Genomic DNA, 24,055 nt, shown 5'->3' with positions numbered 1-24,055 from the left:
AGGGAAAGGGGAAGAGGGAGGGGGAAGGGGAATAACTAAACAAAACAAGTAAAGGCTGTGTGGCAGTGCAGAGGAAAGAAATTACTCTCTGCTTCCCACAAATGAGCGATGCTTGACCACGTCCTTGAAGCAGGGCCTCAATGCACGTAGCTGGTGTTCGGGAGGAGGACAGACGTTTCGCAACGAGAGCCCACCCCTCCCCTCTTCTTCCTTTTTCCACCTTTTATTGCTGAGTGTGACTCCATATGGTATGGAATATCCCTTTGGGTGGGTTAGGTCAGCTGCCCTGCTGATGTTTCTTTCTCACTTTTTTTGCCCACCCTGTAGGAGGGTCAGAGAGAGCCCTGATGCTGTGCCAGCACTGCTCAGCAGCAGACACAACACCGGTGTGATACCACTGCTGTTCTAGCTCCCAGTGCAGAGTGCAGCACTGTATGGGCTGCTGCAGGGAAAGTTAACATCCCAGCCAGACCCAGTACAAGGAGGCAGCAAGGCTCCATCAGCACGCCGTGGTGCTTGGGGTGGCGAGCCCTCCTCCACCAGCACCTCTGTCCCCAGGCCTGCTGCCTCTGTGCTGCCATGGCTTGTACCGCATCCCCACTGCCCTTCTTCTCTCTGCTGAGCTGACGTGTCTGATGGGGACGTGAGGAAAGATCTTTACCGCAGGAGTGTTCTGGTGCTGGAGCAGACAGTGCCAAAACTCAACAGATGAGGCCCCAAGCGACCCGTTGGAGCTTTGGGTTGGTCCTGCCCTGAGTGGGACCCGGCTGGCCAGGAGTCCTCCCTGGTTCCTCGGTGCTTTCGTCCAGGGCCAGTTGCTGTCTGATGAAAGCCCCGAGGCGAGTTTCCTCTGCAGTGGCTTCGGTTGCTGGCTCTGATGTGGAGGTAGCAAGGTCGCCTCCTCCTTAACCCCTTGCCTAAATGCTAGGAGGATTGCAGTAACTGGCAGTGTCTGATTTATTTATTTTTTATTTGAATAATGAAATATTGTCACTCATAACTGAAAGCTTGCACGTTTTTAAGTGCTTTCTTTTGATATTGAATGGTTAAGTAGCAAGAAAGAATAAAAGGATAATGTTTCTTTTAAGCTGCATTCCAAGTAACTCTCACCCTTTTCCTTTCTGAGGTCAATGAATGGTCCCTGAAGATACGGAAAGAAATGAGGGTGATTGACAGACAGATCAGAGGTGTGTACTCCTGTCGCTTCTTTGTTCTTCCTTTCCCTGTCCTCCAAGTTTTTTACCTTAAAGCAGGGGGAAGGGGGCTGTGAAATTGAATGACCCCGGGTACATCACTGCATCTGGAAGGAAGGGAGAAAAACAAGATCCGTGTTACACGAATGGCATTGCCGTGAAGCTCTCCAAGTAAAAGTTTCAAAAGAACCTGGATGCTGTTTGCTTCCAGTGAGATGTAACTTACCGAAGTCCCGTTTGGTGAGAAGTTGACTCATTAGGCAGAGTTTCACCTAGAAGCCCTGTGGGAAGTGCTGCTAAAGGCTGCTTTGTGTCAGCAGCCGTGGCTGGACACGTGCCTGTGTCGAGTGCATCCTCGAGGAGGATGCTCTCCGCCCTCAGCCCCGCGCTGTGCTGTGAGCTGGCAGGGTTCGTGTCCCCCCCACGTGTCGGTTTGTACGGGTTGGTTGGAGGGAGCTGCTCGTGCAGCACAGCCCGGCTTTGTTCTCCTCTGTAGGATGAGGACAGGGCTTGTGCCTCTTCCAGGAACACTGATGCGTGGCGATGTTCGTCGTGCTTCTGAATTGTTTCCAGCTCCCCAAGTCACTGTGTGTGCCTGCGCTAGCTGAGACGTGTGGCGGAGCTTGCAGCAAAGTATGTTTTAGAGATCACAAACTTCATGGGAACAAACCACCCATGTGTTCGCTGCTGATGGCTTCGTGGACCTTGGGTTTTCTCTCAACTTCATGCACGTCGTAGTGCCTTTACCCAGGCAATGGCTGTACTCTTTGAGGAAGGATGCCGAGCTGGGACCTGCCTTGGTTTCCCTCGGGAAGGCAGTGCTAAGTGTGTTTGGAGGCAGCACCACCCCGGTGCTCTCGGGCTGCTTTGTGCCTCTGTGTTGAGCTCGGGGGTGTTGCCACCCAGCTGCAGAGGCACTGACGGGACCCACCACCGTGTTGGCTTTGTCTCCTGGGGGTGCAGGACTGCCTTCAGCTCGCCGTTCCTGCCACAAATCTCATGTTCTGCAGTTGTAGCACCTCAGCTGTTTGTCTCACCTGCTGGGATTAGCTGGGACTTGGCTCGCTCCGTGCCTGGCATACAAATGTCTGTGAGGTTGTGAAGTATCCGTAGATAACACTGAGGAAGAAACAAGGAGTACATCTGTCTGACCGCAGTCCTACAGATACGTGGCCCTACAGATCTCTGCCAGTCTGTAGGATAAAGAGCCACTGAATGAGCTTGGAGAGTGACGCATCCCGAGTACAGGCACGGCGCCTCAGCTCCCATGGCAAAGCCTGTGCCAAAAAGTGGGCTTTGCTGCTTTTGTTGTTGTGAATCTTTTGGTTCTTGCCTGCGTGTGACTTCTGGTATAAATCAAAAAGACTCAAAGCTATTTCTAGCAATATTTGGTGTGGCAGTTTCCTGCAACCCTTTGCAGGAAGGCGTGCCTAGCCCTTACTGATCCAAGCTCTTCCTTTAAGACAACGCTTTGCAGACTGACTTAGAGCCACGTTTCCTCAGTGGCCAATTCACTGCTGCGTCTGGAGAAGGAAGGAGCCCACGCATGTTCCTGCACCTCTTATGCTGAGGTTTCTGAGGTACCTGGCTGCTTCTGTACACAGCCAGCATTGTCTCGCGAGGCAGATGAGCGAACAGTCACCGCAGATCTGCCAGAGAAGCCTTTGTACTGCCTATTTAATTTCAGTCCCAGCTCTTTGTGCTCGCTTAGAACGGGCTCAGTTCAGTACTGCTGCAGCGTGCTGTTATCGAAAGGTTCTGAATGCAGCTGGGTGCCGGGAGAGTTTGGGGGGGCCATATGAAATTATACGGAAAGAGTTGTTAGCACGTTTCCCCTGATAAACATCCACGGCTCTGGTAGCAGCCGGACAGCTTGCAGTGTCAGTGCCAGTTCACACCTGATGCAGGTGTGTAAAGCTTGGGCAGTGACTCAAGGCCGTAACTCTTGAGATACTAGCGGGGGCTTGGCTGGCTGCCCACTTCAGGCCTAATGAGCTGCGTCTGACGGAGGGAATAATTAAGCTCCTCTGCAAGTCTGAATCTTTTTTTTGGTGGTAATGAAGAAATTGGTGGTTCTGAGTAATTCTCAACGCCTTTATAAATTCGTTGTGTAAGTGGCTACGCTTTGTTGTTGGTAAGGACAACGTAAACCTTTTAGCCTCTGTGAGATCAGCCTTCTACAACCTTCCAGAGCATATTTTTTCAGATAAATACATCTCAGGGATTTAGGAATGGTGAGAACAATTTTTTCCTCTAACATCCCTCAAATTCACACGAAAATACACGGATGGGTTAAGCTCTGAATGCAGAGTCTGACAGGCGGGTATTTTCACTAAGAACCATTCCTGTCCCTCTTCTGAGGCTGGTTTTTATCTCCTTGTGGTAACTTTGTTCCTTCTGGGTGAAGTGGAGCTAGCTGGTGATGAACATGGAAGAGCTAATTTTGCAAGCAGCCAATCAGCACAGTAATTAAAGTGTGTGTGTGTGTACGTGTATTTAATTGCATCACGCTAGCGTAACAGTGAAGCTATCCTGACTGCGTTCACAGGGCTTTGTTCTTGCTGGACCTTTTTTCCTTACGAATTCATCTTAGCTCAGTTTCATGCAGTAATAATTCTGGGCATTTACAGAACTCTGATTACAAAGGGAATTACAGCGGTTGATGTTGAGTAAGGAGAATTTTGCTGTTAATATGTAGCTGAATTAATCAGCTAATATGTAAATCAGCCTAGAGCAAGGTCTTGCAGTAACGTGAATCTGAAATTAAGTAGAAATGGTTCTTTGCACTGAAAATACTCTCCAGCAAACTGGGGTTTCTTCCAAATCCTTAGCAGCTTGTAACTGTTTGCTGTGTCTGTTTTTCTGCGCTCCAGATATTCAGAGGGAAGAGGAAAAGGTGAAACGGTCCATAAAGGACGCTGCCAAAAAGGGCCAGAAGGACGTGTGTGTGATCTTGGCAAAGGAACTGATCCGCTCTCGGAAGGCTGTAAGCAAACTCTACGTATCCAAAGCTCACATGGACTCTGTTCTCATGGGGATGAAGAACCAGCTTGGTAAGAACTCCTGAGCCCACGTACGGTAACTTTCCCCACTCTAGGATTTCTGTTTTCAGAACCAAGGTTAAATACAGGATGAGCTGGGAGAGCTTGAATTTGGAAGCGGACCTGCCCTCGTTAAAGGCAGCTGATGCTGCTGGGCTTCAGGATCCAGGGAAATTCCTCCTGCACCAGGCCTGGAGGTGTGTAGCTGCTGCAGGTCCGTGTCCCCACGTCCAGCCAGGCTGGGCACCAGCTCCCAGCAGGCAGAGGCGCCCACACACTCGCAGCAGTGACTTTACCCGCAATCACACACTGGTTTTGCACAAACCTGAGCACCACTGACAGCCTCGTCCTGATATTCCTCTCCAGTTGGTTGGGACTGATATCCACGAGTAGAATTAATGCACATTTACACACATTTTTATGTATGAACTCATATACGTTGAAGGAATCCAGAATTCAGTCTAGAGTTCGTATTAACTTTTCAGCTCAAGCAATGATTGCAGGAGTCAAGGTTTCAGTTCAGTAACACCGTAGGTGTAAGGTTCTTCATGCTAGAGAAATGAAGTATTACTGTGAAAAATAACGTGCTGTAACTTCATTTGCTTCGTTAAGGAGTGACCATTTTAACCACAACCAGGTAAGTTATCCATGGCTAGGAAGCTGCAAGTTCAGATGACAGAATTCGAGAACCTCAGAGAAGCCTTAACTATTAGGTTCTGATCATGGCATATCAACGTGTGTGAGAGGAGCCTATGAGCTATGTTAAGAGAATAGCTTCTGGAAAGACTTTGTTAAATCCAGCTTAAACTACACATTTTTAGTGTATCTACTTCAGGATTAATTTTCCAGCTTATCCTTTGCTGTGAAACTATTTCAGTAGAACTTCTGCCAGAGTTAGTTTCCACTGCCTGGGTGGGAAGTCACTGGTTTGGTCAGCAGTCAGATGGGGAGCTGGACTGCAGCTCTGCTGGTGGGCACTTCTCTAAATCCTCTGCCTGCTGAGGAGCACGGGCAGAAGCTCCTCGGGGATTCTGTTCTATGAACTGGAAATCTCTGCTGGCAATCTGGGCTACTCCAGCTAATCATACAGCAGCAGTATCTTTGCTAGGTGCCTGGTATTCAGATGTGGGTAGGAATTGAGCTTTTCCAGGGAGGCAGACAAGAATAAAGAAGCAGAATGTACATTAGAAAAAAAAAAAGCCTAAATGCCATTTTTAATCTACCTAGGGCTACCTCTGCTTTTGGCAGCGTAGGGAGGATACGGCTTCTCTGCTTTCAGTGGTGCCCGGATTGTTCAGGTTTTTTCTGCCTCTCCTTCACAGCTCTCCTCAGAGTAGCAGGTTCATTGCAGAAGAGCACAGAAGTCATGAAAGCTATGCAGAATCTAGTAAAAATCCCTGAAATCCAAGCGACAATGAGAGAATTGTCCAAAGAGATGATGAAGGTAAGATCTGTAACGTAAATGAGACTTGGGTGAACCAGAGGTGGCCGACCAGCGTGCCGGAGGGCTGGGCAGCTGCTTCGATAGTCCGAATGCGGTATCTGGTGTAGCTCTAAGCAGCAGAAATGAAGTAGCACGTTACTAGCTGGGAACTTCCCAGTAAGTTGCTGCCTGTGGGGAGAACCGTGACTCTGTGACACCTGCAATGTGCTGGGGGCAAAGCTTAAAGCAGAAAAAAACTGCTGAAGTAGGGGGTGGAAGGTGGAAGGTTGGCTCCCCTACAGAGGAGTTGTGGTTGGTGATCCTGGTCCCAAGGGCTTGGGGAACCACGGCTCGAAGCAGGATTCATGCCTGCACCCCCAGTGACTGCCATTAACCCTGAGCTGTTCTGAGGGAGACCAAATTTCCTGCTCTCAAGGAGGACAGCGTTCGTTATGGGGCACCCACCACAGCCTGTTGTGGAATGGGAAAGTGAAAATCCCATCTGGGGCAAAACAGCTATTTTGATGCTGGTTTTAGAACACCTGGCATGGTGTTTCCATCTGATGGAAGTGCTCAGATTTTAAAGTACACTTTTTTTTATTGTGGTATTTTTCAACTGTCAAAATTGTGTTCTTTTCCCCTCTTACATGCCTCTCAAGGTGGGCTAGGTTAAACCAGCTTGTTTCTCAACAATTTTACCGCTATGCACCGGAACAATTTGGCCATGTGCAGGCTGCAGGCCCTGCTTTTAATTGCAGATAGAAAAAAGGGAAGCTTATGTCAGACCTACATTGTAAAACAGGCTGTAAAAGGTATGCTTTGTGATGAAACATGTGAAATGCAACTGCATCTGTGGCTGCACGCTTGCAGTAACTGAGGGTGTAGATACTTAGAGATGCAACCCCAGTGAATAATAGCTGCGGAGTCTGAATGTGAGAACACACGGGCAATCTTCAGTTCTCTTACTGGCTTTCTCATGCACCACTTGTACAGATGCAGGCTTAAACTGCAGGTGAGCGTGTTGGGCAGCCCTCGTGCAGCAGAGCAGCCTTGTTCAGGAAAGCGCGAGCAGCACACGTTGTTAAATGTAGGCATAATCTGATGCTGACAGTGGGGCCTGTCCTCTCTGCTGCTTCCAAGGACCTCACGTGCTGCCCTTTTGTTTCCCGGTAGGCTGGCATTATAGAGGAGATGCTAGAGGACACCTTTGAAAGCATGGAGGATGAGGACGAAATGGAGGAGGAAGCCGAGATGGAGATCGACAAAATCCTGTTTGAAATTACAGCGGGTGAGTCTGTGTGTGTTGGCGGAGTGAGGAGTCTTGCTGTGTTAACTAAGAAGGCGCTACAATTTAAACTTTCATCTGTCCTGACTTAACAACTGTGGCCTCCCAGTGGTGCCTTTGCCTCCCCTAAAAGCGAAGGAGTGCCTGACTAACTGGTTTCAGGGAACGCGGGCGGTGCAGCCAGCAGGGTTCAGTGAAGCATAAACAATAAAGCATCAGCTGAAGTCTGTGCAGTTCATCATTTAGGCTTTAACAGATTCCTGTCTGTATTGGCGCCTTTTAACAAGGTAAAACGTGTGCCAGGATAGATAGATACGCTGTTGTTAATGAAGCCAGGAAATCAACTTTGCCTCACTGCCTCAATTCCTAGGCTGCCCTGGGATTCCTGGCTGTAAAATGCTGTTAGCGACTTGAGCTGTGGAATAATAACTAAGCAAACAAAACCTCCTGGCTTACACCTCACGAGGTGCTGAGCTGCTCTTTTAGCTGTTTGACTTAGGTAATGCTCTGACTGCTCTTCACCTGAATTTCTTGTGAAATAGGCTGGTGCCTGTCAGTGCCAGAGCAGCGTTCAGCTCTACCGTCTTGATTGCCAAGTGCCCCAGCTCCTCACCTTGCGAGCTGCTGCTGGCATGTTGCCCTCTCTTGTTTCTCATGTCCTGCTTTGCTTTCCTGCCTCCTGTTCCCTTCCTTGGAGAAGCTCCCATCCTGCTGGGCCGCGGGCTGTCGCAGTGGGGTGGTGAGGGGAGCGAGAAGCACAGAGCAGGGGCTCTTACCAAAGCAGCGTCCTCAGGAGCCTGACCAATAAACCAGTGTGAGCAGCAGGGCCTCAAACTGTCAGTGAGCAGTAAGCAGTGGCTGAATCATTTCCAATATACGTACCTACAAGGTGCTGGGTGTTAAACGAAGACTTAATGCCCACTAAGGGGTCTTGTTGTTTGCAGGGGCCTTGGGTAAAGCACCCAGTAAAGTCACAGATGCTCTGCCGGAGCCCGGAGCGGCAGCTGCTGTTGACGAGGAGGAGGACATCGAAGCGATGCAGTCACGACTAGCTACCCTCCGCAGCTAAGGAGGAAACAACCGTGTACAGTTTGCCTTTTGTTTTGTGGGGGGATGTTCTGTCCTGCCTTCCAAACGCAAAACTTAATAAGTGAGAATACTTTGTGTAATATATATTGTTTTCTGCCTGGGGACTATATTCTCCAAGAAACTACTGTAATATTCTTCTTGGGGACTGCAGTCTGTAGAGATTTTATTGTTTTCTGTTCAGCCTCTATCACCTGTGAAAGGTTACAGTGAAATGGCAAGGGTGTTATAACATTATGTATTTTTAGGTATAAAGCCTTGGAGTGTATTCTTAGCTTCAAGTATCATCTTTCCCTAACAGGCACTTTGGCATAGTCTGCTACCAAAAACCCTCAGTGATGTAAGATCTGTGTTTTTCTGACTCACTACAACTTTTATTAAAGCTGCTCTGAAACTGATGCACAGGAGCAACTGTTAGTTTTCATGACTTCAAACTGCTTTCACAAAACAGGCCCACCTTTAACAGCTCCATCCTGCATTTAGGATGTCACAGCCCAGTTAAAAGAAAGCTTTCAGGCAGAGCAGCTGTTAAATAGTGTTCTCTTCCAGTGCTGTTCAGGCATCGTATGTGCACTGGGGCAGTCCTGGTTAGCAGAACAGCAGCAGGATGCCAGCGGTACCCCGAGCTTGGCTGCTTCCAGAACTGTGTTTAGTTCTGGCTCCAAGCTACCTGTGAATATGCAATACTCCTAAGAGGCAGATGGCAGCCGTGGGAGCCAGGTTGGTACCAGGAGGAGAGAATCCCCACTGGCACAGGCCTGGCTTTCCTCTCCCTCAGCCCTGAGGGCATAGGGACAGGTCAACACCTCCAGCTGGCCTCAGGTAGGCAGAGAGAAAGGTGCAGAGTGACTGGGCTGCACACCATGATGGGAAGGTCACTGCTCTTCCCCTCCTCTTCCCTGGACAGAAGGCAAGAGCAGCCCTCTCATTTCTATTATCCAGCCCCTTGCATGTGGGAAGAAGGAGCCAAGCTGGGGAAGAACAACAACTGGAACAGGCAGCCTTAAACAGTGCAAAAGTGATGGTCAGCCAGGTGACAGAAGAGGCCCTGGCACTTGTGCTGGTGTTGACAGTTACCAGCTCTTCGGCCCCCTATCACAGCCAGAAATTTACTAGAATGTTTCAGTCTTTCAAGATGTATAAAATTAAAGCCGGTACCCACAAGACCACTGAGAACAGCCCCACTGCTGAAGAGCAGCATCTGTTACCCACTGCTCATGCGCAAACCCTGTACCTGAAAGGGCAGCCTTACAGCCCGTAGCCAGGCTGTAATAATTCACCCAGCAGCACAGGACGCTGACTGAAGCACTGAAGTGAAAGGGGAGCTCACTTCAGCTTGGCCATGTCAGGTGCTGCTGTGTCACTGCCCCCACAACCACTGTGTGGTGGCAGCTGCAGTTTAAGTGGCAGTGTTAGGGGCAGAAGAGTCTCAAACACAAGCAGAGGGCTCTCTCCTCCCAGAGGAAGATTTCAGGCGACACTGGCATCTTGACTCACCAAAGGCAGAGGGCAAAGCACCTCTCCCCTTTGTTCAGCTCTCACCTGAAGAGGCCGGTGATGCTCCTGCGGTGCTGACAAAGGAAGCAGTTGCTAAGACTTGCCCCAGGAAAAGCCTGTAATTGTATTCTAGCAGCAAGGGCAGAGGAACAGGTAAGGCACACAAACAGAAACCTGGATGCTGTCCAGCAATGTCCAGTTTCAGCCATAGATGCAAGGAGGCGCCAAGCACCCTTCACTGTCATGCTGGAGAGTAGCAGAAGGCACCAGAGCAGTGTAACCCTAATGCTTCAGGGTTTGTATGCGTTTGGAGTAACAAGCTCGAGGGTTTCCTCCTCACTGCGGAAGTACCAAGAGCTGAACCAGGACACTTTGTTGCTCCTGCTCTTAACACCGCAGCCAGGACAGATCCCAAAGGAAGAAAAAGCACTTGGAAAGTCAGTCAGTGGGATGCAGCAGTTGAGAGCCGGGATAAAAACAGATTGCGTAACAGCTGTGGTAAAAAGGTTCAAAATCCAACTCCAACAATGTGGCTCTTCATACGTCTGTGCACATTTGCATGCATCAAGTCAGCGTGACTCATTTCACTCGCAGGGTGGTAAGATACCTGTATGCCAGCTCCCCACACACACTCTAACCATGATCCAAGAGAAGCAATTAACTGCTTTATTTCATTTACTTGAAGCTTGCTACTGCAAGAACACTCATCTGAAACACGGCCTTGCCGGATACGTAACTAGCTCAAACAGTGCCAAATTAACCTTGTTGTTCCTTGCAGGAGCCAGCTCAGGCGACTAGGAACAGGCCAGGCTGTTTATTATCAAATAGAGACTGCAGCCAATAAAGAGGGAGGGACATTCTCAGCAAACAGAGCAGAGAGGTGGAGTAATTCCGCTGAATTTAAGCTAGCAGCAAAAGCTCAGTGAACTACAATATTTCCCTGCCCCAGGAGTAACACAGCACTGGTGCTGACTCACAACTACCTAAATTCCTCACCCAGTGTTCGGGATCCTCTCCTGTCTTTCTGAATGCCTCTTCCTTAAAAAAAAAATAAAAATAAACAAGCAGCAGGAACCACGGGCTACCCCAGCTCTCAGTGGTCACAAAGATCTGTACAAAGAACTCCACCTAGAGGCAATAAACACAGGACTGAGTTAAGTATGTCTTCAGTTTGCTTCTTTAGTTCTGGGTGCCTCCTTCTGTCTCAATTTTGAGGCAAAGGAAGTAAATGTACCTATTCCCAGCAGACAAACCTTTTATCAGCCCGCTGTCCACTAAGCTGAAGACGACACTTACTCCCTGCAAGTCAGTACAGCCTCAGCTCCACTTCCACTACTGAAGAATGCGTAAGAGGAAGTTTCTCTGAAAAAAAAAAAAAAAGCTGGCACGAAGACAAAACAGTTAATGCTGATCAACAGTAGCAGGTGAGTGTTGTGGGGAGGGGAATTTCCAGTTTGTCACCATGTAACAGGGTTCCCCTCCCTCCTGTCTCATCCCAGCAGCTGTCCTGTGCAGTTCAGTGCTGAAAAGGGCACTGAGGAACAGAAAAGTTGATTTTATTTCAGCTTGTTAGATGACAGATGCACTTCCCCTCTGCTTGTTTTTACAATTTGATTTTTTTGTCAGTCTAAATAATTTTAGAGCAACGTGCTTTCTAAGACTGGATCTGCAAAACTCACTTGATACAAACCATTGTACCAGTATTGGCTGAGAAACAAATCAAGCTAAACCATGTTTCGGTTAACCAAAAAAGCTATGAACAGATCTATCGCTAAATTAAATACCGTAAGCTTTCAGATAGTTAATAAAAAATATGTATGAACAGTATGATACACAACTCGCTTTTGCATTTCAAAGCACTGCACAAAATTAATTACATTTTCAAGAATCAACTGAAGAAGCCGGGCAAGGAGCAATATCTGAAATAGAAGAATTTTATGTAGACCATTCAGTGTTAAAAACCAGAGAATCAAACATAAGTTCAAATTAAAGATCAGTTTCAAACAGAAGACATTTGATTAAAAGTTTCTTTTAACATTTAGAAATTTAAATACATTTACCTAAAGATGGTTAATCCCCACCTCTATGTTACTATACAATAGCTTAAAGCTACTTTTAAATGCTAGTTCTATGTTAATGTGAAATTACAGAACTGCATTCTTAGTTTGTCTTTATGTAAATCGGTTATTAAATTGGGTGACTCCGTACTTCCTCCCACCCTAAAATACATTTTAAAAATTGGAGCTTTACAAGTCGGGGGTAATATTTTTCAAACGAGTAATTTGGAATAGTTTCCGACAGTTCTATAGGAGGTATTTTGTACAGTTCGGAGAGCAACTCCATATAAAGTTCTATTGCAACTGAGCATTCACAGTATGCCACAGTCCATACATATTACTACATATACATATCAGGTTTGTAAACATTGGAAGAATACACAGAACATAGTACCACGATCCCCTGGTACTGCTGAAAGGAAGATGAGGTAACATTCATATAATCTCAAAGTCCACAGAGGTCCTGACTGAGGAGTTAAAACAGCTGCCAGCGCTTCTGTTTCATAGTGTGTGGTTAAGGCTTTCTACTTTATGGTCTGCTAAGGCTGGATTCATTCGCTCTCAGTATCCCAACTGCATCTTTAACCGCGTGGTATATGACATTCTTCACCTAGGAGGAAAAGAAAAGACATTTGAAGTTAAACAGCGTGGTTTGGGGCAGTTTGGAAGACACCTGCACATTTTTTTCACCTCTGCGCCCCACGTGGCTCTCCTTTCAGGATAAACAGGCTCATCAGCACCAGCTTTGCTCACACTGCTAACTTGTGAGAACAAGGTTCAAGTTCTAACAGGATATAAACTGAAACTTAGTAGCCTGAGGAGAGTTTTGTGGGTTCAACTGGAGGAAAAACAGCAGAAATGGAAGAAGGTAACGCTTCAAAACAATCTCAGAAGGTCTCCTCAGAGCTACTGAACATGCGTAACAGTTCAAAAGCCTATTCAAAGTCCTTTTTGAGGTCAAATGCATTAAAGCTGATCCAAACGTGAAACATTCCATAGATGGCTAAATCATTACTGCATGGGTTTGGTGAGGATATTTTTATTTTTTTAAGGGAGAAAGGGGACAGGGCTCTTCCTTGAGCACTGGTAACTTACCTGCAATTTATCTTCGTGGTTTGTATGTGTATGTGACAGATATCTAAATTCCTGAGTGAGCCAGAAGCAATGCTTGACGTGCTCTGGGGATACAAAGTCTTCCGCAACTTTAATACAACTGTACAAGTTATGAACCTAGAGAGAACAAACAAGCATTAGCCACATGTACAGAAGGCACATGCCCAAGCAGTCAGACCGTAAATAGTGTCACTGGTCCTTGCCTGGTGTGGAGCTCCTGCTGGAATGAAAACTACATCTCCTAGAAACTGTACAATAGCCCAGCCTTGAACTCCATACTCCTGGTGAAGGCGTTTTCTTAGAGATCTGTCCAAGTACCAACTTTGATCATGAATAGGATCGTGATCGACAGGATTTTCTTGACCTTGTTCTTCAGCAACCTGAAAAGTGAGGAAAAGAAACTTATTATAATATACCAGTCCCACTGGATAATCAAGATGTGCGTGTGGTATTTTACATATGCATGTGTGCCAGACGGAGTGACTTGCACCACGTGGCCAGGTACAAGAGTTGTATGCAACCCTTACTCAGTCCTTGGTTTCTGAAGGCTCGATCATTTTGCATTTCCACTTGCTTCGCAGACATATTGCAAAGGTGGGTAATAAATGCAAGTCATTATCTGTGATAATTCCAATTTACAGGAAGGAAGAAGAAACAGAAGGGTTAAGTGACTCATGTTCACAACAGGAACCACTGTCACATGAAATCAATCTTCTTATGCTACTATAGCCTGTCACTGGAAAAAACATCATCAAATTCAGCAGGTGCCTGCCCCGAGGCCAGCACTAGTGTGCTCAGTGACCAAAACAGAGGACGCTAACCCAATTTTCAGAAGACACCATGCTGGGAAGCACAAGGACTTCATTAGAGAAACCTGAGGGTTAGGAGGATGTGGGGAGAAAATTGGACTGCAGCCTGAAAACTCATTTGTGAGGAGATGAACGGCTTGGTTCTACCCCAAGGTGAGCTGCTGAAAGCCTCACACCTTCAGGCGAGTAGACTGAGAAGTGGGTGTGGGATACAGACATCAAAACAAACCACCACTGCTTATCAAGTTCAGTATCAAGTGTATCATGTATAGCAGTAACAAAGAACAAATCAAACTGCTGTAGCTTCAAGCTTTTGACCAAGACAATAGTCAGGCTGACAAAAGCCAACAGTTGCTCAGACCATCCCAGTTATCTTAAAGTTTTTGCTTTTAGTGTGCCAAAGAAGCTCCAGAATTAAGATGACCAAGAACTCTGGACCACTTGTGACAAATTCAATACCGAAACATGCTCTTTTGGATGTAGTATCACATTTCTTTCCTCCAGTAAACCTTTTCTCTCCCATGAAAACCATCTGAAGAACCTTGTACTTCTCCCCTCCACCCAAACCTCATAAAGGAAGGTATGGGAAAAACATAAGAGAAGTGAAAGAACAAGGGAGAACTATAAAGCACACATTACTCTGCCATTTCCTAAGAGCATCTCGTATGCATGTTTTTAAGACAGGTCTAGTTTCAAGTTAAATTGTTTTTTTTTTATTTTATTTTTTTTGCTGAAATCTAACACTGCTACGTTCATTCATTGCTTGTGCTATAAAAAGCGTGGACTAAAGCAGCGTATCTAGGTCCAGGGTAGCTTCAAACTTCATCTCATTACTCTCCTCAGACCCTACAAGATCCATGTCACTGAAGAATTTTTGTCTTTGATACAACCCAAGTACATTTGTTTCTGGTTTCTAGAATAAATGGGATAGGAAAGTGGTTTAAAAAAAAGTCCAAGGATGTATTTGTTAGTCTACACAGACAGCAAAACAGTTTCAGATATAATGGCCCACCTTTTTAAGGAATTCCCGGATCTTCTCTGTATCTTTAGCAGCATAAATGTGCCACAGAGCTCCAGGTTTTTCTCGGCTTTCAGTAAAACGCTTAATTGTCAGTTCATCAGAATCACCATCTTGTATGGTTTTAAGCACTTCTGTTAAGAGCAAACACAAGCAGTTACACTAAAAGCTATGCCACAGAAACAATCCCCTCCAGAACAAAAGGACTTTACCTTCTTCTTGATCAGCCTGCCCTTTGGGGATACCCACATAAACCATAACGTTAGCTGCATCAGACACATCTAAATGGAGATTTGTCGTGCCATATTTTCTATCTTCTGGTGTTATTAAGCCTGAAAAGAAGAGTATCGACTATGTAAGCAAGAGAAAAAGATATCTTAGGCCACTTTTTTGTTTGTTTTTGAGTGACAGCAGAAGAGCCAGCCGTGGAAAGAACTGCTCAGGAAGAGGTTAAAAGCTAAATGATACAACACAAAAAGGAGTGTGCCAGAAGCAACAGAACAACAAATACATGTGGCCAGCTGTAAGGAACTGAGGTATATTTACACATGTGGAGCAAGTTGGAAGTAAATGGCAACAGCCTGTCACTGGCTTGAGATTACCCAGACAAAAAACATTTTATATCACCACAATTCTCTTGACATCAGTTAAAAATGAGCCAAAATTAAGTTTTCCGATGAATTAATTCATCGCATGATCTACTGCTAGAAGGATTCTTCTAATTTATAGCAAGCTTTGATTCAAGTGTGTGTGCAGCATGCCCTATAGTGGGAAAATTTCCTTACCGTACGCATTGTACATCTTGGGGCCCAAATCTGGTCGTACGAAGTAGTTGGGAAGGCGAGAGGCAAGGTTGAGCTTGCCACCTCTCCTAGTGTATTCTGGCAATGGAATATTTTTCATCAAATCATCAAACCTAAGGGAATACAGCACGATTTAGTGTTGGGAAATGATAAAAAAAGAGGCAGACTAAAAAACAACAGCAACAAAAACTTTCTTCAGTCAAGAAACCGTACTCCTTCCTCCAGTGGTCGTGGACAATGGTACACCGGGAAATGGAATTTACCAGGTAAGACAGGAGGAATACAACAGGTGTACAATTTTTTTACTGCATATTGTAACTGCAATGTTATTTCCTTGTGCAATTATCTCAAAAAATGCCAGATAGAGTAAGTCAGAATACTTGAGACGGGTTTCACAAAAAAGCCCTTCAACTAACTTTAGATTTTCTAAAAGCCTTCATTTTGAAGTTTCACAGGTTTGAGCAATCGTAACCAATTTTAGGCACTCATTTTACTTAGCAATATATACAATTAGCTACTTAAACATTAATCATAGAACTTGTTTGGCAATTTGCATTTCTAGCTGTTAGCAGACATCTCCGAGAAACAAAACGGTTCACATGCGACCAACCGCTTTTCAAAGCTGAAGCAGGTGTCAAAAATGTAACAGGATTTCTACATTCTATTATTTTGGGGGTATACCACATAAATGAACAGATTCTTTGTGAATTCATACCGAGAAGGCATCATGTCTCTGAAGTCTTCTCCTGGAGGCCAGTCTTTAAGCTTCAATACCATAGGCTCTCCTTCTTCTGTTCTCAGACGACCTATGATCAAATATTAAAGTCTTAGTTTTCAGTAGCTTGTGCAACTCAAAATGTAAAGAATCAACTGCAGCAAAACACAGTTCCCTTATGAATATTAACCTTAGACATGATTTTGTTTCCACTGTGCTGAGCAAAAAGCGAAGTGAACCTACTCACTAGGAAGACCCTAAACTTTTTCAGAATGCTTCCCCAAAAGACTAAAGGCAGCCAAAACATCCCTCTCAGAGAGAGTCCTCAGTGGGGCTGGCAAAATTTCTATCTAGTCCACGATCCTGCAAGCATACATGGCAAGAATGTATTGCAGACAGTGTCCACGAGGAAAAAGCCTGGAGAGTCTTTTATTCTGCTTGAGGCTGCTAAAGGATGTCAAGTTTTTAGGGCAAGATTACTGCTGCTGAATATTTTACCTAAAACAACCAAAAAATCATAATAAACAAGCAAAAAAAAAGTCACACTTACTTGAAATATCTTCAAATCCATCCCAGAAATCCCCTACAGTAGCGCCAGTGATGATTTCATTGGTCCTGCAGTTAACCAGATCTACTTCCTGTTGGCCAAATTCCTTCCTAAAGGACTCTGGTCTCCAGAGGTCTGCATTTAATTTGTGATGTACTCCTGACACCATTACAGGCTATAAAGAAGAAAAAAATATCCTGAAGGATTATCAAACACCAAAACCACTCATTCCAACCAAAATGGGGTAATCCATAAAACATACCGAACAAATATAAAGATTTAGATCCTTAGATAAAAGTATGGATCAACGTTCAGGTATTCCATTTTATAAAGTTTTGGTGTTGTTTATCACTGCAGTAAGTTTTAACCTGCCTTTCACATAAAAGTGCAAAGGATATGACTTAATGGCTAAAGGAGCATATCTCAAATACCTGTCCCTGCTTCCAGCACTCCCTGAAGACATTCCAATTACTTTCATTGTTGGGATCTTGAAGACATAGCAAGCGGTTATCGCACAGCCAGTAGTGAGGCGTATCAAAGCCCATTATTGTAGGCTTTATAGTCAATCCTTGAGGTTTCTTAGGCAAGTCTGTAATGGTTCTGTTTTGCACCAGGGAAGCAAAAATGTCATCAAGGATTTTGGGTGTACTCTTGAGTCCATTGTCTGTCTGATTTAGGGAAAAAAAGAGCAAAAAAAGTTGGTGTACTTCTCTGTTGTCTTTTCTTTGTACCGCAGACTTTAAAGATGACATATTTAATGCTGATGAATTGATAACATTTGCCACTTCAAAGATTTTTCACTCCAGCTCACAATCACACAGCAAAAGAAATGCTTGCACAAGTTCTGTTGTCTAGAAATTCACCATCATTAAATGCCAGTGTCACTTCTGATACTGACTACAGCGTTCTGGCAGATGTAGTTCTACCCTGATTTCAGCAACAATGCAGAAACCAATGAAGTTCAGCATGGAACAGGGCTTTCTTCATATCAAAGAACAAAAATGCAGTTTCATCAAGGAACCCTCAAGGCCAGTATTTTACCCTACCACTTTGAAGTTGCATCTGTAAAAGCAAATAAAGCCCAGGAGTATCTGAAACAAACTAGTCTGCAAGCCAAGTACAAGGAAGACAGTTACCCACCACAAAAGGTTTTTAGCTCCACCTCCTCTAAGTTCCTTGATGGTTCTCTTTGAGCCTACCTAGTGCACATGCCAATTAAGGCGGCTGCCAGACATTATCTTGAGTAAATCTGTCAGCTTTGTCACTTGGCTCCTAACCCTCATCAAGCAAGACTTCCCGATAGCACCATTAACTAACTGGAGCAGTGCAGCAGACACTGAATGAAGTCCTTTTTCCCAAATTAAGAACAAAATTACCTACTGTGACAGACATCTATGATAGTTGACCACAGGCTTAGAACAGTAACCTAAGCCTGGTATCAACTCAAGCCACTAAAGAAAAAAAAATTGTATACCTTTGCTCCAGAAGAATTCAGGAGATTCCGCAAGAAGCCTGTGTTGTTGTTGCTTACAGGTGTTAATATTGCACTGTTGAATGTCTGCAGGGCTGCAGTAGGCTTGGCTAAACTAGGGAGTGTCTGAAGAGGTTTATTTTCGTTCTTTGAGACGGGTACGAGGAGTTTTTCTGCAATGAAGAAAAGAAACATCTGAAAACGAAGCAAGGATGAATCCTCTGAACCACAAATACATGCTTTAATTTTTTTTAAGGAGAAGAGATCTAAGGAGATTAGATGCTCACATATACATATATGTACGTACATGTATACACGCATCATCTCTCAATACACTCTGATGAGTTATTTATTTTGCCAGACTTCCTTAAAAGATCTCAGAATTTTTAAATGATTTTTTGAAAATAAACACCTTCTCAAACTGATTTTGGAAAACGCAAGCATCATTGGGATGTTAATCCAGTTTTCAATCCAGCAGGCAGACTCTATCATTCTCAACACAACACATTACTGCACCTTACCTGTATTTTCCTAACAAACAGTCAGAAAGAGTTTACTTTTTACCAGTTCTGCACATACCTTTGTTTTCTTTATTCACGTTTCCACTCGTTAGATTCGATAGCCAACTTAACGAAGGAGAAGTGTTCACTGAAGCAGATTGTTTACTTCCAACCGCTGATTTTACAGGAGGATCATGTGTAGTGACCTGTGGGCTCAGGACTAAGCTGGTATGCTGAAGGCTGGTCCTCTCTCCAGGTACCAAGTTCTGAAACAAAAAACAAAGTGAGAACTTGATTAAATAAAAACACTACTCAAAAAGGGGTAAACCAAGCAATGACAAGTCCTGTTTTGTTGTTTTGCAATAAATATGTAAACAAAATAAAAGGGTTTGGCCCTCCATTAAGTAATTTGATCTCCACAAGAGGTCAGCATCCCATCTTAGTATGGGTGAGAGCTGAAGATCCAGGAGAAATTGACCTCCCGGCTTCAAGAACAGATGGAATCCGTCACTCCTCAAGATAAATTAAGATAACTGAGTTTCCCAGATGCATTTTCTGGGATTGCTTTGGGAACCAGACACAATTTTAATAGCTGCTCTCTCCCAATGCCAGTAAAAGCTGATGTTCAGACCAGGGCTAAGCTGGAGGTCTACTTCACTACGTAGAAACATGTATGTAGAGCTTCTGAGTTTTTTCTTAAGAAAGCAGCGAAAATCCACTTACCTCCCAGGTCTAAAACACAGCAATTTATGAATGAGTGCAGCTCTGCCCTGACCAGCAGAACACAAGCACAAGACCCACTGCATATTTCCTAGGTGGCTGAGTTATCTATTTGTTTGGAACTTCAACACCGCCAGGTGAACCACAACTACTGCTTTAGCCCGGGATCTCTGCGTGACTGGCTGAATTCCTCTCCTCTACTCAAAGATGTCCAATCAAGAAATTATTTCACACCTGCATCTGCTTATTGGTACATTTATTTCATCTCTTAGTGACTGCTGATAGTTGCTAAGAATTCCGGGTATGACATAATATAAAATGCCTCAAACTGTAATAAGCTTATCCCCACACAACCTGTACAACAATGTAAAACAAGTATTTGCCTCATTTTACAGAAAGGGTAATAAAGAGAAACTTCAATGCTGCTGTTTGTTCAGGGTCACACAGGAAATCTTGAGAAACAGAAGACTGAAGCTAGGTCAGTCATACGCTAGCTTTTTAACTACATAACCAACTTCCTCGCTTTTAACACTTCATAATGTTCCTCACCTCTCCTGGGGATTAACTACCAACACCAAAATAGAGTTCAGCCTCCTTCTCGGACTCAGGATACCATATTTATTCTCAAATTTATACATAAGCATACAGAAAATTGGAGTTACGAAATTTCAAGGACACTGTTGTCTTGCAACTCTTTGCAAAATTAAGTAATTCATTTGCACATATTTTGGAAAACACTGGGTTTCCCAAAGCCCCATCCAGCCTGGCCTTGAATATTTCCAAGGATGGGGCATGCACAGCTTCTCTGGGCAGCCTGTTCGGTGCCTCACCACCTTCCGAGTACAGAATTTCCTCATAGCTAAATCTAAACCTACCCTCTTTTAGTTCAAAGCCATTGAACAAAAACCTACGTGGTGAGGTTAGCAGCAGCGGTCAGGACTGGCACATCTGTACCAAGTCTGACTTCAGGTACAGGTAGATTGAGGCAAACCTAGGGATTATTTCAGGAAAACAGACAAGAAACGGTAGCAGTACCTGTTTCGAATCCTCCTTTAGGGTTGGCTTGGATAGTGCCTTGAATTGCTTATTTGCACAGGGACAATTTGCCTTTATTCCCCATTTTGTTCTTACAGAGTGAACAATATCACCAACATCATAGAGCGCTGAAGGAAAAAGAGTAATTAATGAAGCTCAGATTTAATTAGAACATTCAGCATTCAGTAACATTTTTCAAGTTGCATATACCATGCAGTTAGACAATAGGACGGGAACACACTTCATCTTTACAAAGAAGTCACAAAACTTCACGTGGAAAGGTCAAAGATAACGGAATAGTACTAAGTACACAGGCTGTTCCAGATTATGAAGGGAAACCTTTTGGCAATAGATACCAAGCTTTAACTAGCTTTGTGTGTCAAAAAAAGTTGCTTACTACAGTATCAAAAACATACAAAGGCAGAAGCCAACAACTTTCTTTTCCCCTCCCAATCAAGTATTTTAAATACCTTTTCCAGGAATTATTTGTGTAGGCATTAGATTCTCTGGCTCATGTACCTGCCCCTTCACACATTTAAACCAGGAGAAAGTGTCTGAGTCATCATCTGTAAAACAGAACCATTAGGTAGTTTTATTAGTATGCCTTTCACCCTCCTCCAGAAAGCTACAGCTTTTCTTACCCACCTCTTCTTCATGAAAGCTAGTGATATGCATTCTCACCTTCATGTAAGCTTTTTTTCTTCATCCTGTAACAATCGACACACACGCCAAAGCCACACTTGGAGCAGACCCAGTGAAGGTTGAAGATTGTGGTGTCGCACACATCACACATTTCTCGAACTCCACGGACTGCACGCTTCCAGGCTACTTGTTCTGTGGTCATGGACAGGTTGGGCAAAGTGTTAGTTTAAACAACACCAACATTTGAATGCTAGATATAGCAACATTAAAATACTTTGCTGCTACAAGAAAGCCTCAGTCTCGTTCTCTATTGCAATTCCAAAACAAATCCTTTGTAGTCACAGATTCAGAAAAAAACACGCCCAGAACAGCCCAAGCAATACACATCATTTTGATTTTCCCTTTGCAGCACCCAGCTACACCTGTTACTCCTGACATGCTTTTGCTCGTGTTAACATGCAAACTGTTGACACTCTCCTAATGGGAAATTCCACAGCTGCCCTAAAAAAAAAGGAAACCTAGGCTGCTACTACCAAGCTAGGCTTAATGTCTAGCTTGCCACAGTCAGCTTGGATTTGTCCTCTGCTCTGTAGTACGGAGGACATGCTGTTCTCTCACTTTTAATAAGTTTTCTACATGTTATAGGTGTCTCAGGCCTTCTCAGAACAGCTACCTGCTCAGTTATTTGTGCAATTGTCTGTTTTGTTTAGGTTTATTACATACCCAAAATAATTAATCTTTTCTCACTCCGAGTCACTTCACCAGTTCCCACAAAAAGTCCCATATGATGACAAGTGGCTTCCAAAACACGGCAGGCCCTCCCAGGGCTGCATTATGCACAGATGATTTACGCCTGTACTACATTTCATCATGCAGACAGCTAGAAAACTAGACTAGACACGAGACAGCTTCTGCCTCCTACCTCCTCCACATTTGTAACTTCTGAAACTTTTCCACCACATTTATGTTACAAGCAAGCTATGAGAGAACACCACCTAAAGTATGCTTCACAAAAAAAACAAAGAACACAAACATGCCAGGATTTAAGACACCCGTTCCTTTTCCTCTGCATATTACTCATTAACTATGTGTGGAATTAAAGTAGAATAGTTTGGCACAATTTGCTCTTAGTGGGAGGTAAAAGTTGTTGGCCCACTTGCTGCAAAAATCTGTCTATGAACCAGAGGCCTGTCACCAGTTTCTTTTTCACCTCTTAAAAACGAGTTACATTTACCATTTTCTCTGCCAATCCTTCAATTCCCCAAACACGGGAAGGAGATTTTTGTTTGCTATTTTCTATATAATTTGACATTCCAGTTTCCCGATTTTGTTGATTTACACTCCTCCCATTCTTTCGTTTCCTCCCTGTCACCTGACTCTGCCTTCTCTCTCTGCAGGCCTCCTTTTTGCACTAGGTTGCCAAAGAGCTCTGTGACCTAACCAAGCTGCTTTCTGCACTAGTCAGTCCTTCACTACACAGCAATAAACGCACGTGTGCTTTTCCTACTGAAGGAACTCTTTAAGGAAACTCTCCCAGATCATTTTCTCCCTCACAATTGTCTGTCTTGAGGCTCTACCTACCACCCCTGCCTGAAGGGCTTCTTTGCCCTATCCTCTCTATCGCTACATGACCCCAAATTCTTTCCTCATAGTCACTCTTACTCAAGCTGCCTCATGCCTGGGTCCAGAAGCCTATTTTCAAGAATCTTTTCCACCAGTGAACAGCAGTTCTTTTTAACATTTCAGACTGATTACCTGCAATCAGCAGCAAATTCTGCAGCACCTGGCAGAATACAGAGGACAAACAGTTCTATCCATGCCTTAAAAGCAGGAGCTCAGAGCCAACCCTTCTCTCTATCCACTAAGATATACCACAGATTACAAAAATATTCCAAAAAAAGGATCCCTCCAAAGTAGTACCTGACCAAAAAGACCTCTACATTTTGGAAGGGGTCAGTTTGTCAGAGCCAGAATTTATGAAAAGCTATCACTTCAACTGAACGCTGCCAAGAAAAGTTTACCATAGCTTCCAATCAGGGTGGCAACTTCTTCTGATGCCAACTGAATGAGCAATCATACACTTGTCTTTGAACAGTGAAAATCTAGACACTAAGCTATTTCCTTCCTATGCAGGGCATTAAAAATCTCCTCCATTTTCATGAAATTGAATTCCCTTAAGCACACCAGCCAGGGCTATAAACAAGCAAAGAGGAAATCAAAATATTTTGCTCCTTTGAAATCAACTCCAGAACTGACATGCTGACATGTTTATTTTCTTGGTTTTTGCCCTTTTTTTTAAGCAGAGTGTATTAGTTGTATGCATGCTAACAGATGCGTTACCTGCTACTAAAGATATACACATACACCCTTTGTTTCATGAATTCCCCCCCAGTTTTATCCTTCCAAATCTGTTCTGATATTCTGGTCTGTATCTGTCACCCTACGTACTGACACACCGACACAAAATGGCCTGACAGCATTCCAGTTCAAGTGAAGAACAGTTTTCAGGTTCCAAGTAGCCCAGGGCAGGACCCCACAGCAAGCATTTATGCAATATTTCAAGTCTTTCCTTCCCCTTTTGCAGGTATTCAATACTGTTCAGGTTTTTCTTCTATTCGATACCCTGGAGTGAGTGGTAAAGTGACGTGACGTTTACTTAATGCCTATAGCACCCAGCATGCAGAAGACATTGGGGTGGACAGTTTTCTAAGCTGTATTGCTTCCATCCTATAGTTATAACAATAACTAAAACCAAACAACACACACACATAGTTTTAAGAGCCATTCTACTCTGACAAGTGATTGTTTGCTCACACGTCCTACGGAGGGATTCTGACGTGACCGAAGAGCTCCATAATACACTGTGAGGTTAGCCCCGTCCGCACCGATGGAGCTCTAAAAGCAGTTGCCCCACCAATAACATCTTTGGTCTGTCCTCAGTAGGGCTGGATTCACGGCTGCTTCAAACAGACCTACTGGAAATGGGTCCTCTGCTTTTGGATGGAGGAGAAAGCTTTACTTACTGACTTTACAGGCAATGCTAGCTCCGTAATGCACAAACAACAAAAAAGGAGCAGCCTACCAGAATCTGTGCAGTCAA

The 24,055-nt window shown here is 44.4% G+C and overlaps 2 protein-coding genes across 3 annotated transcripts in view; one reads left to right on the top strand and one right to left on the bottom strand.

The window, feature by feature from the left end:
* Positions 1 to 8,435, top strand: part of LOC118165539 (charged multivesicular body protein 3) — a 29,668-nt gene extending 21,233 nt beyond the window's left edge. For both annotated transcript variants that reach the window (XM_035323614.1, XM_035323613.1), the window contains 5 exons: positions 1,127 to 1,187; positions 4,067 to 4,246; positions 5,557 to 5,678; positions 6,831 to 6,945; positions 7,887 to 8,435. In XM_035323614.1, the coding sequence (XP_035179505.1) occupies positions 1,127 to 1,187; positions 4,067 to 4,246; positions 5,557 to 5,678; positions 6,831 to 6,945; positions 7,887 to 8,011 (603 nt within the window). In that variant the 3' untranslated portion in view covers positions 8,012 to 8,435. The remainder of the gene's footprint in view (positions 1 to 1,126; positions 1,188 to 4,066; positions 4,247 to 5,556; positions 5,679 to 6,830; positions 6,946 to 7,886) is intronic.
* Positions 8,436 to 11,064: 2,629 nt separating this feature from the next.
* The window catches only part of KDM3A (lysine demethylase 3A), a 29,755-nt gene continuing 16,764 nt past the window's right edge, over positions 11,065 to 24,055 (bottom strand). The window contains exons 12-25 of the mRNA XM_035323609.1: positions 20,995 to 21,147; positions 20,784 to 20,879; positions 20,314 to 20,441; positions 18,638 to 18,824; positions 18,062 to 18,231; positions 17,019 to 17,255; positions 16,591 to 16,762; positions 16,041 to 16,131; positions 15,308 to 15,438; positions 14,735 to 14,854; positions 14,517 to 14,656; positions 12,899 to 13,075; positions 12,678 to 12,812; positions 11,065 to 12,192 (exon numbers count right to left, since the gene is read on the bottom strand). Of these exons, the coding sequence (XP_035179500.1) occupies positions 12,112 to 12,192; positions 12,678 to 12,812; positions 12,899 to 13,075; positions 14,517 to 14,656; positions 14,735 to 14,854; positions 15,308 to 15,438; positions 16,041 to 16,131; positions 16,591 to 16,762; positions 17,019 to 17,255; positions 18,062 to 18,231; positions 18,638 to 18,824; positions 20,314 to 20,441; positions 20,784 to 20,879; positions 20,995 to 21,147 (2,018 nt within the window). The 3' untranslated portion in view covers positions 11,065 to 12,111. The remainder of the gene's footprint in view (positions 12,193 to 12,677; positions 12,813 to 12,898; positions 13,076 to 14,516; positions 14,657 to 14,734; positions 14,855 to 15,307; positions 15,439 to 16,040; positions 16,132 to 16,590; positions 16,763 to 17,018; positions 17,256 to 18,061; positions 18,232 to 18,637; positions 18,825 to 20,313; positions 20,442 to 20,783; positions 20,880 to 20,994; positions 21,148 to 24,055) is intronic.

The sequence above is a fragment of the Oxyura jamaicensis genome, chromosome 4 (assembly GCF_011077185.1).
Source record: "Oxyura jamaicensis isolate SHBP4307 breed ruddy duck chromosome 4, BPBGC_Ojam_1.0, whole genome shotgun sequence".
Lineage (NCBI taxonomy): Eukaryota > Metazoa > Chordata > Aves > Anseriformes > Anatidae > Oxyura > Oxyura jamaicensis.
This window is presented reverse-complemented; position numbering and strand designations above follow the sequence as displayed.